At 39.8% G+C, this 14,468-nt stretch overlaps 1 protein-coding gene across 3 annotated transcripts in view; it reads right to left on the reverse strand.

Annotated features, from left to right (window-relative positions):
* Window positions 1-14,468, reverse strand: part of TBC1D19 (TBC1 domain family member 19) — a 146,269-nt gene that overhangs the window by 24,671 nt on the left and 107,130 nt on the right. For all 3 annotated transcript variants that reach the window (XM_030314072.1, XM_030314073.1, XM_030314076.1), the window contains 2 exons: window positions 8,723-8,807; window positions 5,788-5,832 (listed from right to left, as the gene is read on the reverse strand). In XM_030314072.1, coding sequence (XP_030169932.1) covers window positions 5,788-5,832; window positions 8,723-8,807 — 130 coding nt within the window. The remainder of the gene's footprint in view (window positions 1-5,787; window positions 5,833-8,722; window positions 8,808-14,468) is intronic.

Raw genomic sequence — 14,468 nt, forward strand, 5'->3', positions numbered from 1 at the left:
ATTATTATTATTATTATTAATTATTATTATTATTATTTTTAAGTAGGCTCCATGCTCAGCATGGAGACCAACGTGGGGCTTGGACTCATGACCCGGAGATCAAGACCTGAGCTGAGATCAAGAGTCAGATGCTTCAGCCACCCAGGCACCCCATAGAGTGACACTTTTATTTTACACAGTAGTGAGCATGATCTTTTAAAAATATTAGTCAGGAATCAGAGAAGAGATGTCACTGAGAAGAATAGAGTAGGGAACTCCAAAATTCTGCCCTTCCGCTAAAGCAACGGTTAAGCTGGCTAGAACTGTTAAATCAACTTTTTTTGAGTTCTGTAATTTGTTTAAAAAAAAAACATAAAATAAAACAAAACAAAAAAATAAAAAAAATTGCAACCAAGGAAATCCTTCATGAAAAAAGAAGCTGCTGAATTTTGGAAAGAAAGCATTGTGGTATTTTAATTTACCCACCTACCATTGCCCATTCTCCAGCTTGGAGGCAGCTATGAAGATGTTCCTGCACCCATGTTCCTGGTGCAGCTTGCCGGCAATAGGGATCGTGAATCGAAAAATTGTGGTTGTGTGTTTTGAACTGTCTAGTAACTGTCTGAGGGATTGGGCTGAAATGGCCTGCCCGCTTACTGAAAGCATTTAGGTGCAAATATACTAGCTAAAGCTTCCTGGGGCAGCAAAGGATAACAGATGAGGCAAGCAGCAGACAGACTGACAAGCCTGGAAATGAAGAGGCTGTGGAAGGAAATATATGGAGATGTAAAGGCTTTGAAAAACTCCTCTGTATTCAGGGGAATCTAGAAAAGATCAGAGAAGTACTTCAGCTTTCACTCTGCCAGACTTCTGGGCTCTGGGAAAGCAGGAAGTGAAGGCTAGGGTAGAACTCTAAATGGCCTGGCGAGGACCGGCTGGGTGGCTCAGTCGGTGAAGCGTCTGATTCTTGGTTTTGGTTCAGATCATGATCTCATGGTTCATGAGTTCAAGCCCTACATTGAGTTCTGTGCTGACAGAGCGGAGTCTGCTTGGGATTCTCTCTCTTTCTCCCTCTGTCTCTGCCCCTCCCCCTGTGCTCTCTAGAGTCTCTCTCTCTCCAAATAAAAAAAAAGAAAAAAAAAAATAAATGGCCTGGCTAAGCCTCGACGGAGTACCTCAACATACAGCCAACCTGCAAAGACTGGGATAGATTTTTTTCTTTCGGTTTCTGATGTTTAAGGAAACCTCTGTCAAATTACCAGTTGGCCACGAGGCTAATGGAACGGAGACCTCAGTGGGCACTCCATACAAAAAAACAACAACACAATATTGACAAAGTAGTTTAGAAAAGTCACTAAACAAGCAACAACAACAAATTCTGGGGAGGGGAGACAATTTGATTTCTAGAGTTACCACACTATAATATTCAAGATATCTAGTTATGAACAAAAAATTTACTAGGCATGCAAAGAAATAAGAAAGTATAGCTCAAGGGGACTAAGTACAGTTACCATGACAAGCACTGAGTAATATATGGAAAGTTGAATCACTATTGTGCCCCTGAAACTAACATGACACTGTATGCTAACTATACTGGAATTAAAATTAGAAAAAAAAAAAAAAAAGGTAAGTATAGCCCATTCACATGAAAACAAGAGATTAACAGAAACTATTCCTGAGGAAGCCCAGACACTAGACTTACTAGACAAAACTTTAGATCAACTGTCTCCCTATCTGACCTGGTCCCTAAGTCTCCTGTCTCACCTAGTACCAGGTTATGTTTTGCTCACTGTCACCAGTCACACCGGCCATCTTGTTCTTTCAAACCATCAAGCAGGTTCCCGTCTTAGGCCTTTAAACATGCTATGTATTCCCTCTGGAATGTTCTTCTCCTACTTCATTGCACAGCTCACTCTGCATGTTCTGGTCTCTGTTCATATTCTACCTCCTCAGAAGTACTTTTCTTGATCACGTTACCTAAAGGTGACCTTACCTAAAGCCTTACGTTTACTTAAAGGCAAAGCCCTTTACCTAAAGCCACACCCTCCTTCACCTCCCTATCAATTTCTGTTCCCCTTCATGGTTCACATCACATTCTCTGAAATTATTTTCATTGGTTATTTATTTACTTGCTTGTTGTCTCCCTCACTAGAATGTAAGCTTCTTGACAGTAGGTACTTTTTACTGCAGATCACCCACCCTAGAATAGAAGAGGAAGCCAGAGCAGGACTATGTAAGTATTAAATGAATAAATGAAAACAAGTTATATAAGTTGAACGAAAAGTAAAAACAAGAGAAGCTTATATAATTCCTATGAAAACTCTCTTCAGCTCAGAAGTTTTGCCTACCAGTTGTTTAGCGAATCTGCTACAGAAAGTCTGTCCACCGACAAGGCCTCAAATGAGGTCAGTGGCGGAGGTGTCCTTAAGATTTTAAAGTAATCCTATTTGGGGCAGCAGTGGAATGGATAACATACAAGTGCTGCTTAGTATTGCCTTGAGGAAAGAATAAAGGGAAAACAGACTGACTAGTCTTTGTCTCTTCTTGTTCTGCAACTTTGGACTCAAGGCCCAGAGAAGGGAGCTCTCTCTGATTCTGGCAAGGTTTTAAAATTACCTGAAAGAAAAAATTATTCTGAAGAATGAAGTTTATGAGCGGCTGTAGGGTCACCCCATTTAGTATTAAACTATTTTCATTCTGAATGAAAATCTTTCTAGAACCTATTCTACTCATCCACTTTTTCAACATATCAGCCCCTTTCTTTTCTTCCAAAAGCCACTCTAATGTACACGGTAACATTTTCTGAGGCAATACGGCATGGTGATGAAGAAGACTGAAGTCAAAGAGCTTCGGATTGAAAGCCTGGCTTTGCCCCTCAACGGCGGAGCAAATGGACACTCTGTGCCTCAGCTTCTTCATCTAGAAATAGGGATAACACTAGTCCCTGCCTCGGCAGGTTACGCCTTGTAAGGACCAAGCGGATTGCCGCACGTAATGCATTTAGCACACTGCCTGGTACAGAGTCCTGCCTGCAAAACGTTAGCTGCCGCCGCCCTGACTGCCGTCACGGCTATTATTACGGCCATTTGTTTTTTGGTGTCTCAAGTGCCTAATAAAAGTCTTAAATTATTATAGTACATACTATAACTACGTACATACACGTGCACCGTAACTCTTTAAAAAGTCACAAGGTTACTGGCTTTTACATAAAATCGTCCCCGGCAGATTTTCTGGAGCGCTCTTATGTGCTGGTTATTATAGTTCTTCTATTTTCCTTTGTGAAGCCTCTGATTGCCGTTCTGCTGTTGTTAGTCATTTTTCCCATCTGTGTCGGCCTCTTTCTATGCTTCCACTTTTGTAGGGGGGCATAAACACCAGTAAACCAAGCTTGTTAGGCATGTGTGTTAAGTAAAAGCTCTCCTAGGCATGGAGAGAGCAGGAATTTGACTCCGTGGACACCTCTTTTGGCTCTTCAGAGGTATTTTTCCCCTGGCTTCCTGATTCTTGGATAAACATAAAAAGTTATCTGAAATTTAAGTTTCTGAAGAGGCAGAGGTAATAAACATAAGTAAATGCTCAAATTAAAAATCCTCTCTAATTTAGTTCAAATAAAGACTCACTAACCTCCTACTACAGCTAGGTACTGAGGGAATAAAGATACATGGCCTTCCACCTTAAGAAGCCTGCAATCTAGAGGGGAAGATAAAGCATAAACAAATAATGTCGTGACAATAAAATAGATACCAAAGGCTTTCACACTGGATACTATGGGAGCTAAAAAAAAAAAAAAAAAGGGACCATAACCAAACCCGAGGACTCAGGGAATGCTTCCTGAAAAGGATCATGCCTGAGCTGAGCCCTGCACGTTGCTTTGAGAGAGTTGGTAGGGGTGCATGTGCACGTGTGAGGTAATCGTTTGGTATTGCTATGATAAAAGACAGTGAGATAGGAAAAGGTGAAATACAAAGCAAGGAGTCAGACTGAATACAGGCCCGGGTCAAAAGAGGTCCTCGTACACCAGGCTAAGAGGCTTGGACATCACTTGTGAAGAGATGGGAAGCCATTAAGAAAACTTTCAGGAGAGAGGTGTCTCGGTGGCTCAGGCAATCGAGCGTCCGACTCTTGATTTCATTTCAGTAAAGATCTCATGGTTGTGAGATCTGGCTCTGAGCTGGTGTGGAGCCTGCTTAAGATTCTCGCTCTCCCTTTGCCCCTTCCCCCCTCTCCGTTTCTCAGAAAAGACAACTTGAAGGAAGAAAAGCAATTTTTAGATTTTCCTTTTCGATGTGTAACTCAGGCAGCACTGTGAAAGACAAGGCAAAGCTAGAAAACACTGGAAGAAGAGAGACCAGTTAGGTATCTGTTGCAATTAATAAGCCAGAGATGGAAAAGCCTGGATAAGGGCAAGGCGGCAGTTATGGCGAGGAAGAGAGGGAGAGCGAAGTCCCAGATGCATGTTGAAGATAAAACCGGCTGGCCCTGGTGACTTACCACAGGAGAGGGATGCGAGGCTGAGAGGAGTCAGGGTTTAGGCCTTGAATTACTGGTTAGATGAGAGCACAGTGAGTTGTGAGAGAAGTAGCACAGCTTTTTTGTTGTTGGTCTTTATTTTGTTGGTCTTTATTTGTTTTTTTTTTTTATTTTTGTATTTTATTTTATTCTTTTTTGAATAGTGGGTATTGGAACAGAAATGAATGCATTTAAGTTGAGATATGTTAAGCCTGAGTTAATTACTATAGAGGTCAGAACTGCAGATAAAAATTTTAGAGTAATGAACAAATAGAGCCGACAAAGCAGGTACATGGGAACATGTATGAAAAGAAGGGCAGCCGAACAAGGGTGGGGTGGGACACTGGAGAACACTGGTGCTTACAGAGGGGCAGGGGAGGATGGCCCGTGAAAGAACCCGCAAGATCACTCTGACAGGTGCGTGGAGAGAACAGTGCCATGAAAGCCAAGCACGGCTTTCACATGGAGAGATCAACAAAAAAGCTCAACACGCCGGTAACAGCTGCATTTTCTGAGCACTCACTGCATATCAGTCACTGTGACGTTTTAGACATTGTGTCTCATTTGATCCATGGGCCCTAGAGGATGCGTCTGAAGTTCAGCGAAGCCATGGAACTTACCAAGGTCATAGGGCGAGCTGGCGGGACTGGGATCTGAACCCAGGTCATCTGGGTTACAAAGCCCATGTTCTTAATTCTGCTGGGGTAACAGAACTTCTTCAGGATGCAACCTAATATTATTGTAATAAGGAATGCTCTAGATTGCTTTTCCAAAAAGCAGATCTTAAAAACTATCCCATAATCTCAGAGGGATATTTAATATCTGATGAGATCATTATACATTTGATCACTTTACACAGTTAAAATAGATTATTTGGCTGATGTATTTCTTCAAGATCTTTTTACTTCATAAATACCACCCTTGTAAAATTAGAAGAACAATAAAGTGTAACACAAGGCAATACACTCAACCGATTTGAGCTCTGCTGCAGGGAAGTCAGAAGGAAGGTTCTGGATGGACCCAGTCAGTGTCCCCCAGAGGAAAATGAAACACCCTGGGCCTGAGTCCACTTAAGTTTCCTCGCAGACACTACTACCGGTCTGAAGGAAAACCAGGGAGGATGTACAGAATTTAACACAAACCTACCACAAACATAGAAAAGTTAATTAAAAGAGCTATTCCATACAAGGTTTATTTTAGATAATGAATAAGTATCCATCTAAAGATAGGGTCACATTTTGTTATAAAAGCTGTAATTTCCCTATTTCCCACTAGAGGAAGCAATAGCATTACTCTTACCATTTGGTGGATAAAATACTGCATATTCTTCTAGTCCTAGTTTTCCTGTAAGAAAAAAAACAAACAAACCATAGAAGGTTTCAATATGATTAAATAAAATAAATCTTTAAAAATTAACTTATTTTGTGGATGTACTAATAATGCAATTTTAAAAGGCACAGTACGATCTCCTTTAACTTCATTTAGGAAATGGAATTAATTTGAAAATATACCAGCTAATCTTTTGATATTAGCAAATCCTTTCATCAATTAAAGTCAATAATACAAATTTAAGTGTGAGGCAATTGATACAAAATAATTAAAAGAACAAATGCTTTCAAGTGCCTTAAGCGTTTAAGAAGAGAAGCATCTATTTAGGAGCATAGAATTGTTTTGCTAACTATGAATAATTCTAATCTGTTCATTAAAGTAAGTCCTAAGCTTTGCAGCGCCTCATTGGTTTTACATTCTTATGGAATGTGCTGAAAAGTTAAAAAGTAAATGTCTTAAACCATATAGTGGTAATATTTTCTGAATCCTAAAACAGTTCAGGTGGTCCAAGAATGAGGCTAAATATTGGAAAGCAGAACTGTTTCAGAAAATGAAAGTATATTCGCTATAATCAAATGTTTAAAGTAGTTTTTAAAAAATATAGCTTTCCCTTAACTTTTAAGGTTCTGAGGTCCCCCCCCACCTTCCATTGAATATCTTTAGATAGCCTTTATCTTGACAGTTTTTTCTAATACCTTTCGTTGACTTTTCTATTGAAAAGTCTCATGCATTCTTGCACTTGGCTTTAAGGTAAGGTTTTTAGTTAAAAAATTTTTTTGCTCTTCTTGTTGGGGGTGGTGGCAGAGAGGGGACAAATAAGAAGAATGAGCAGTTTAGGTTAGGGTGGAGACACCAAGCACTGAGCTTGTGAGTAAGGAGAATGGAATAATGAAAGGTAGATGAGAGAGAGAGAGAGAGAGAGAAAGTGCGAGAAAGAGAGACAGAGAGACAGAGAGAGGGAGATGATAGAGAGTACTAGCTGGGTACTAAATATGGGGCTAGGTGCAAACCCTTGTAAATTCCTAAGTGATAAGAGACTAGGAGCATCTTTTGTTCTATTGGGATGACTCTGGTGGACTCCTGGGTGGGGACTGGTCACCAGAAAGACCAAGTCATGATTAGAACCCTGGAATTTTCAGCCCCATCTCCCATTTTCCAGAGAGGGGACAGGAGCTGGAAATGGAGTTAATAATTGATCATACCTATGTGAGAAACCCTCCATAAAATCCCAAGTAGTCAGGTGTTCAGAGAGCTTGCAGGTGGGTGAACATATCAATATTGGGAGGCTGACACACCCCAACTCCATGGGGACAGAAGCTCCTATGCTCAGGACCTTCCTAGACCTCGCCGTATGTATGTCTTCATCTGGCTGTTCATCTGTATCCTTTATCACATCCTTTCATAAACTGGTAGATGTACGTTTCCTTGAGTTATGTGAGCTGCCCTAGCAAATTAACTGAACCCAAGAAGCAGGTTGTTGGAACCTCTAATCTATAGCTGGTTGGTCAGAGGCACAGGTGATAAACGGGGTTTTGACTGTCATCAGAAGAGTGTGTGTGTGTGTGTGTGTGTGTGTGTGTGTGTGTATGTGTGAGGGGTATGGCAGTCTCATGGGACTGAGCCCTCAGTCTGTGGGATCTGAGGCTATCTCTGGGTACACAGTGCAGAACTGAGTTAAATTGTAGGATGCCCAGGTGGTGTCGGAGACTTGTTTCTTGTTTTAGGGAAAATTCCCATATATTTGGTGTTGGAAGTGGAGTGTTTTATATGAGTAGTAAATGATACACATGGTAGAGAAACACAGTAGGAAAGAACTGGATTTTTCCCTACACAGGAAGGAAAAATAAGTTTTTCTGACACAGTAAGATATAGCCTAGTTCCTCAAGGACCTTTGATTTTGTGGGGGAGGAGTGGGAATCCTTCCACATGTAGGGAATATATATAGGCCAGAATAAATATGGTAACGTGGGATAATCAGGGAATCAAAGTGAGCTGGGTTAAGACAAAATTGATAGAGGGCCTTAAAATCTTGGCTGAGTTTAGAAGTGAACCCATTAAATAAGTTCTACAGTCAGCTTTTTAGCAAATGATGTTAAAGAAACAAACAAGCAGACCAAAGGTTTCTATAAGCTCAGTTTAGAAGCAGTGGAATTAAGAGAGCTCCCCAGTTTGGGGAGGGGGAGCCTGATCCCAGCCAGGTAATATAGGCTCATCCTAGGGCAGGGGTTACAGCAATCAGGCAGACAGTCAGACTCAGGAGATATGGGAGAAAGAGTTTATTTCTTTATGGGAACAGAGAATGATCACACACAATAGGGTTATAAGCTTTCAGTGATTGGTGTTCACCACTTAATAAAAAGGAGAAATTGAGAAAGGCTTCCTGCTAAAATTAGTTCAGCTGTCAGGTAATAGCAGGATATTGAAATAGCAATATCTGCTAGGCAGCTAGTGATAAAGAAGGGAAGAAAGCACTAAAATAGAAATTAGCGTGCTAATAGCATATAAATCACATCAAATTTTAAGTGCTGTAGAACATTTTGAGAGAAGGAATAGAGAAGTTAAAAAAAAAAGCAGCAGAAGAAGCAAATTCATGTGATAAACTCGTAGTTAGGGGGGAAAATAAAAGTCAACAGATATGACAAAAACAGCAATAGAGGAGCGAGCAAACAGGAAAGATAAAAGAGGTAACTTTAAGTGCTGCTTCTGGGAACCACCCGCCTTTGATTGTGCTGAGTTGTTCACCCGTGATTTGAGTAGGAGTTGAAAGCACGGTTACAACAATCTGAGAGGCATTTCATTAACAATAAAAAAATTAACAACACTAATATATGCTATAAAATGTAACAGTCTTGCTATGATTTTGTAAGTCTTAAAAAAAACTCCCTTTATGTAACTAAAATTTTACCTCTGATGTATGATTTCGGTGGTGAAGCGCTGTTGTACGCAAAATGACCCAACACAGATGTATCCCGGGAGAAACAAAGTAATACCTAGGTACAACAGGGGAAGAAACAAACAATTAAGCACTGTTTTATAACAGGTAATTAATTCATCGCTATTTCCTTCCTAGGAGGCACTGAGGTAGAATCTTTCCAGTTCAGTATTGTGCCTGGAAATGGGAGGAGTGCCCTCTGTTGGTGCACCTGCACTAAGTGTTACAGGGGATGCCAAATGCGATGGCCAAAGTTCACCCAAAGACTTCTCACTGTGAGCCCCGTAAATCTTGAACAAGCTACTAACTACCAGTTGATTCTCTTATTCTGCTTTCCATCTGGAAAAGAGAAGTAGCTGGGAGACATTTGACACGATGACAAATGTATAGGAGGACCCTAGGTAACTACGTGGCCCACAGAGCAGCCTGGGAAGTGCAGGAAGCTGGAACTAGAGTCTCTGCGGGGATGCAGGAGCAGACAGGTGGGTGTGTCAGGGAAAGCAACTCGTGGGTATCTAGAAGGGACAGCAGCAGCGGAACGAGAGAGAGCTAAAGACCTAATACAGGTCAGAAGCTGGTTGTCCTGACCAGCAGGTGCGGTGGGGCAAGTCGGCCTGGAGATGAAAATAGGAAGGGCAGAAAGTCAGGATCAACGATGTCCTTAGGAGGGACCGGGTTGCTGAGACCAGCTTGGAACTTGGGGGCAGGAGGTCAATCCTAAAGTGATTAGTGACAGGAAATCTGGGTCCTGGGATTGAAAAGATGCTACTGAGAAAAGAATCGAGAATGACAGGAAAAGGTAGAAGCCCAGTTAACAGAACAAGGGCACAAGGTCAGGTTTGGACTAGGAAGCAGGAGCCAGTGGAGAAGCTATGGGTCCAGGACATAAAAAGGGGGCCCAGCTTTAGAAAAAGAATAGATATGGAGATTAAGCATCAGTGAGGACCAATGGCGAAATGTACCAACCATTGCCACTGATTGACTTTTACTGTATTTTAAAAGACTACGCAAGCAATACACGGTTATGGTAAAAATTGTAAATACAGATCATCAAAAAAGGAGAAAAAAAACACCTATAAGCCCATCAGTGTTAATATTCTGATGTATATCTTTCAGACTGCTCTTATACATATATACATACATACATACATTTTTCAAACAATAGTTAGGCATACTATTTATAATCTATTTTCTCTCAGTATTATAATAAATATTCCCAGTCCACATTTTTTTAATGTTGCAGAATATGCCACTGTATGAATAAACATAGTTTATCTAGCCTGTCTTTTACTGTTGAACATTTAATTACTTCCACTTTTCCCCAACTATAAACAGTGCTGAAGTAAACTTCCCTATAGCTAAATATTTATGTACACCTTTACTTAAGTTCCTAAAACTGAACCAGCTGTCTGGTCAAAGCAATGGGCATTTTAAATCTAAAACTTTTGATACACATTGTCAAACTGCCCTCTAGACAGAGTTTGTCATGTTTTTGTTTTCAATAATACAGCGATAAGACAGTGTACTTTTTCTCTTATTCTCATCAAAACAGGTTATCAGCATCTTATAAGTACAAACAGCATTTTGCTTTAATTACTAATATGGTTGAACATTTTTCCGTTTGCATTTATTTTGTTATTTTCCAGCTCATCATCTTAGTCCATTTTAAAATAGATGTTTTTAAAATTATTGATTTGTTTACATTTCTTGTATATTAACAATTCTGACCTTTGGTCTAATTACATGTTTCAAATGGCTTTGCTGAAACAATTTATTTTGACACAGAGATGTTCTTTTTTTTGTTTGTTTGTTTATTTTTGAGAGAGACAGAGTGTGAGTGGGGGAGGAGCAGAGAGAGAGGGAGAAACAGAATCGGAAGCGGGATCTAGGCTCTGAGCTGTCAGCACAGAGCCTGATGTAGGACTCGAACCCACGAACCATGAGATCGTGACCTGAGCTGAAGTCGGACGCTTAACCGACTGCGCCACCCAGGCACCCCCTGACACAGAGATGTTCTTAATTTTTATGTGCTCAAATCTCCCAAAACTTTAATGCTTAGAAAGTTCCTCCCCACATTTAAAATATTCTCTGTATATTCACCTAGATTATGAAAGTCTTTAGGGTTTTTCATCAAATATTTCTGGTTATTCCCCTTTGGCTATATGTCAGCCTGTCTTTTCCAGCCCCTGTGGGGTTAGGTGTGGCCATGTGATTTGCTCTTCAATGAAATACATACGTGTCATTTGAAAATTTCTGAATGAAAGCTTCAAGAATTGGAGCAGTAACCACATTCCTTTTCCCTCTGCATGGCAACCGCCAGTGTTCTAGACAGTGGTTACTCTATCAGCCTAGGTTCTGGAGTGAGGATGACACAGACCTAGGTCCCATCCTATCAGAGGGACATGACCACAAGCAAGAAATCTCAACCTGTGTTGAGATTTTTTACTTGTATGTTATCACAGTATAACCCAGCGCATCTTGACTCAAACAGGAAATTCTGTCTAGCATTTTTTAGTGGCTTAAAACAATAAAAATTTATTCTCTCACAGTTCTACTGGGCCAGAAATCCAAAATCAAGGTAGAGGCAGGGCCATACTCCTTCCAGAGCTTCTGGGGGAGATTCCTCCCTGCCTCTTCCAGCTTCTGGTGTCTCCAAGTGTTCCTTGGCTTGAAACTGTACAGCTCTAATCTCAGCCTCCAAATTCACATATCTTTTCTTCTTCTCTCTCCTCTAGGTCTCTCTCTCTCTCTCTCTCTCTCTCTCTCTCTCTCTCTGTCTCCCTCTCGTTGGAGTATAGTTGATATACAATGTTGTATTAATTTCAGAATAGTGATTCCACAATTCTATACATTGAGCAATGCAACCCTTGCTAAGTATAGTTACCTCCTAACACTATACAAAGTTATAATTTTATTAACTATATTCCCTATGTTGTAGTTTTCATTCTTATGACTTATCTATTTTACAACTTGAAGCTTATGCCTCTTATTCACCTATTTTGTCCATCCCCTCACCCCTCTCTAGTCTGGCAAACACCAGTTTTTTCTCTGTATTTATAAATCTGTTTTTTGGATTGTTCATTTGTTTTGTTTTCTTAGACTCCACATGTAAGTGAAATCATATGGCATTTGTCTTTCTCCGTCTGACTTGTTTCACTTGGTATAATACGTTCTAGATTCATTCACGTTGCTGCAAATGGTAAGAGAGATGAATGGATAAAGAAGTTGTGGTATATAAATACAATGGATTACTACTCAGCCATAAAAAAGAATGAAATCTTGCCACTTGCCTAGCATTTTTGATAAATTCATTTTGTGGTAAATGCATTAACCCATTTGGAATTCTGTTTGAAACTGCACCACTAGAGTTGAAATTCTATTCCACTACTTACTAGCTGTGTGACATTGGGCAAGTTACCAGACTTCTTGGTGTTTCAATATCCTCATGTGTAATATGCAGACCCTAAGAATACCTACATCAGAGGCTATTGTGGGATGTTAATATACATAAAGTGTATAGAAAAGTGCCTAGCACATGGCGAATATTATTAAAATGTTAGCTGCAATTACTATTACCACTACTATTATTTTAATTTTATTCTATACTCTGTATTTTCCCCACTGCATATTTAATTTGGGGCTTGTTTTTATTTTATTTTATTTTTTAAAGTTTATTTATTTATGTTTGAGAGAGACAGAGAGAGAGACAGACAGAGCACATGAGTAGGGGAGTGGCAGAGAGACAGGAGAGAGAGAGAATCCCAAGCAGATTCCGCACTGCCAGCGCAGAGCCCAACGTGGGGCCTGAACTCACGAACTGCAAGACCATGATCCGAGCTGAAACCAAGAGTTGGAAGCTTAACCGAATGAGCCACCCAGGCACCCCTGGGATTTGTTTTTATTTATATGGCTCACGACTGTCGTGTTTCTTCAACTTTAAATTTTGTTTATCCACATTTCTGGAAAATTCTCAACCATTATCTTTTTGAATGATGCCTTTGCCCCATTCTCTATTCACTTCTACTTGACTCCTATGACACGTAGGACTGAGCTACACTTACTCAACCTGCCATATCTCTTAATTACTTTTATTATGTGCCCCATTCTGAATGACTTCTACAGATGTTATCTTTTAAAAATCAGTTCACTAATTCTTTCCTTCTGTTTCTACAATGTACCAGGCACTGTTCTAGGTGCTTAGTGCTTGGAAAGATGGAGTCACTATCAACTGAAATAGGGAAAGTTGAGTGGAACAATTTTGGGAGTGAGATCAGGGTTCAGTTTTCAACATACCAAATTCGAGATATCTCCAAAAATCTAAGCTGAGGTATTGAATAGGCAGTTGGAGATTGGGAGAGAAGTTTGGACTGAAGATGTAAATTTAGAAGGTATCAACATATACATGATAATGAAAATCACAAGAGAGTTGAACTTGGTGAAATCAGCAAGTGAATGAGTATAACTAGAAAAAGACCAAGAACTGAGACCTGAGGCACTTTAACATTAAGATATGAAGGAGAAGGGAAGGAACGAGTCTTAGAGATTGAGGAAAAACCAAGAGGTAGATTTCTCATGATGCTAATAAAGGGGCGTTAGGACCTCTCATTAGCATGGGTCCCTTTGGGTGCTGGGAATTGCTGGGAGGTATAGCATGCTCTAAATAAGGAGGGCAAATCAGGCTGTGATCAGAAAACGTTTCTATGTATGCATTTCTAATAAACTGCCTAATATGATCTCAGAAAAATGGGCCCTGAACTTCTTACTGTTCTAATAATTTGTCATGATTTTCCCCTTGTTCTAAAGAACTATGTGTGTTCTTACCTAATTATGATTTATTTGTAACATTATATTCTCTATCTTTAAAAGGTTTCCCAAATTATATAAGCTTCAGGTTCCCAAAATGCTAGATTTGCCTCTGGTGACCAGTAAAGTAAGAGAAGAACCAGAAAGAGTGTGGTGTCTTAAAAGCCAAGTGAAGACAGGGCACAACTGGGTCACATGCTGTTAAGAGGAGGACTGACCACCGGTCATTGGATTTAGTTATTGGGAACCTTCCCAATAGCAGTGTCAGCTCCAAAGGTAGAACATATCTGTTTTGTTTTTTTTAAATATATATTTTAAATCAATTAATTTTGAAAGAGAGAGAGAGAGAGAGCATGAGTAGGGGAGAGGCAGAGAGAGAGAGGGAGACAGAGAATTCCAAGCAGTCTTCGCACTGGCAGTACAGAGTCTGACGGGGGGCTCGAACTCACGAACCGGAAGGTCATGACCTGAGCCGAAACCAAGAGTCGGATGCTTAACCGACTGAGCCACCCAGCGCCGCTGTTTTTTGTGTTTTTTTTTAAGTTAACAATGAATTTCAGACATCCTTTCATACCAGTACATATGAACACATTGCTACTTTATATAGAGCTGCTTCATTTTAAGAGCTACCTTGCATTTCATTATAAGTATAAACCATAATTTATTGAATGGGTTAGTCCCTTATAAAAGAACATTTGAATAATTTTCAATTTTATGCTATTTCATGCAGTGCCAAAATAATTTGCCTTTTACTGTGTCATTTCATACACATATGAGTATCTCTGTAGGGCAAATACATAGAAATATAATACATAGAATAGAATTTACAAGAGTAAATAATTTTAATATTTTATTTGATAAATATGCATTTAATTGAATTATTTTATTAGTTCTAATAGCTTTCAGTTAATTCCTT

The sequence above is a fragment of the Lynx canadensis genome, chromosome B1 (assembly GCF_007474595.2).
Source record: "Lynx canadensis isolate LIC74 chromosome B1, mLynCan4.pri.v2, whole genome shotgun sequence".
Classification (NCBI taxonomy): domain Eukaryota; kingdom Metazoa; phylum Chordata; class Mammalia; order Carnivora; family Felidae; genus Lynx; species Lynx canadensis.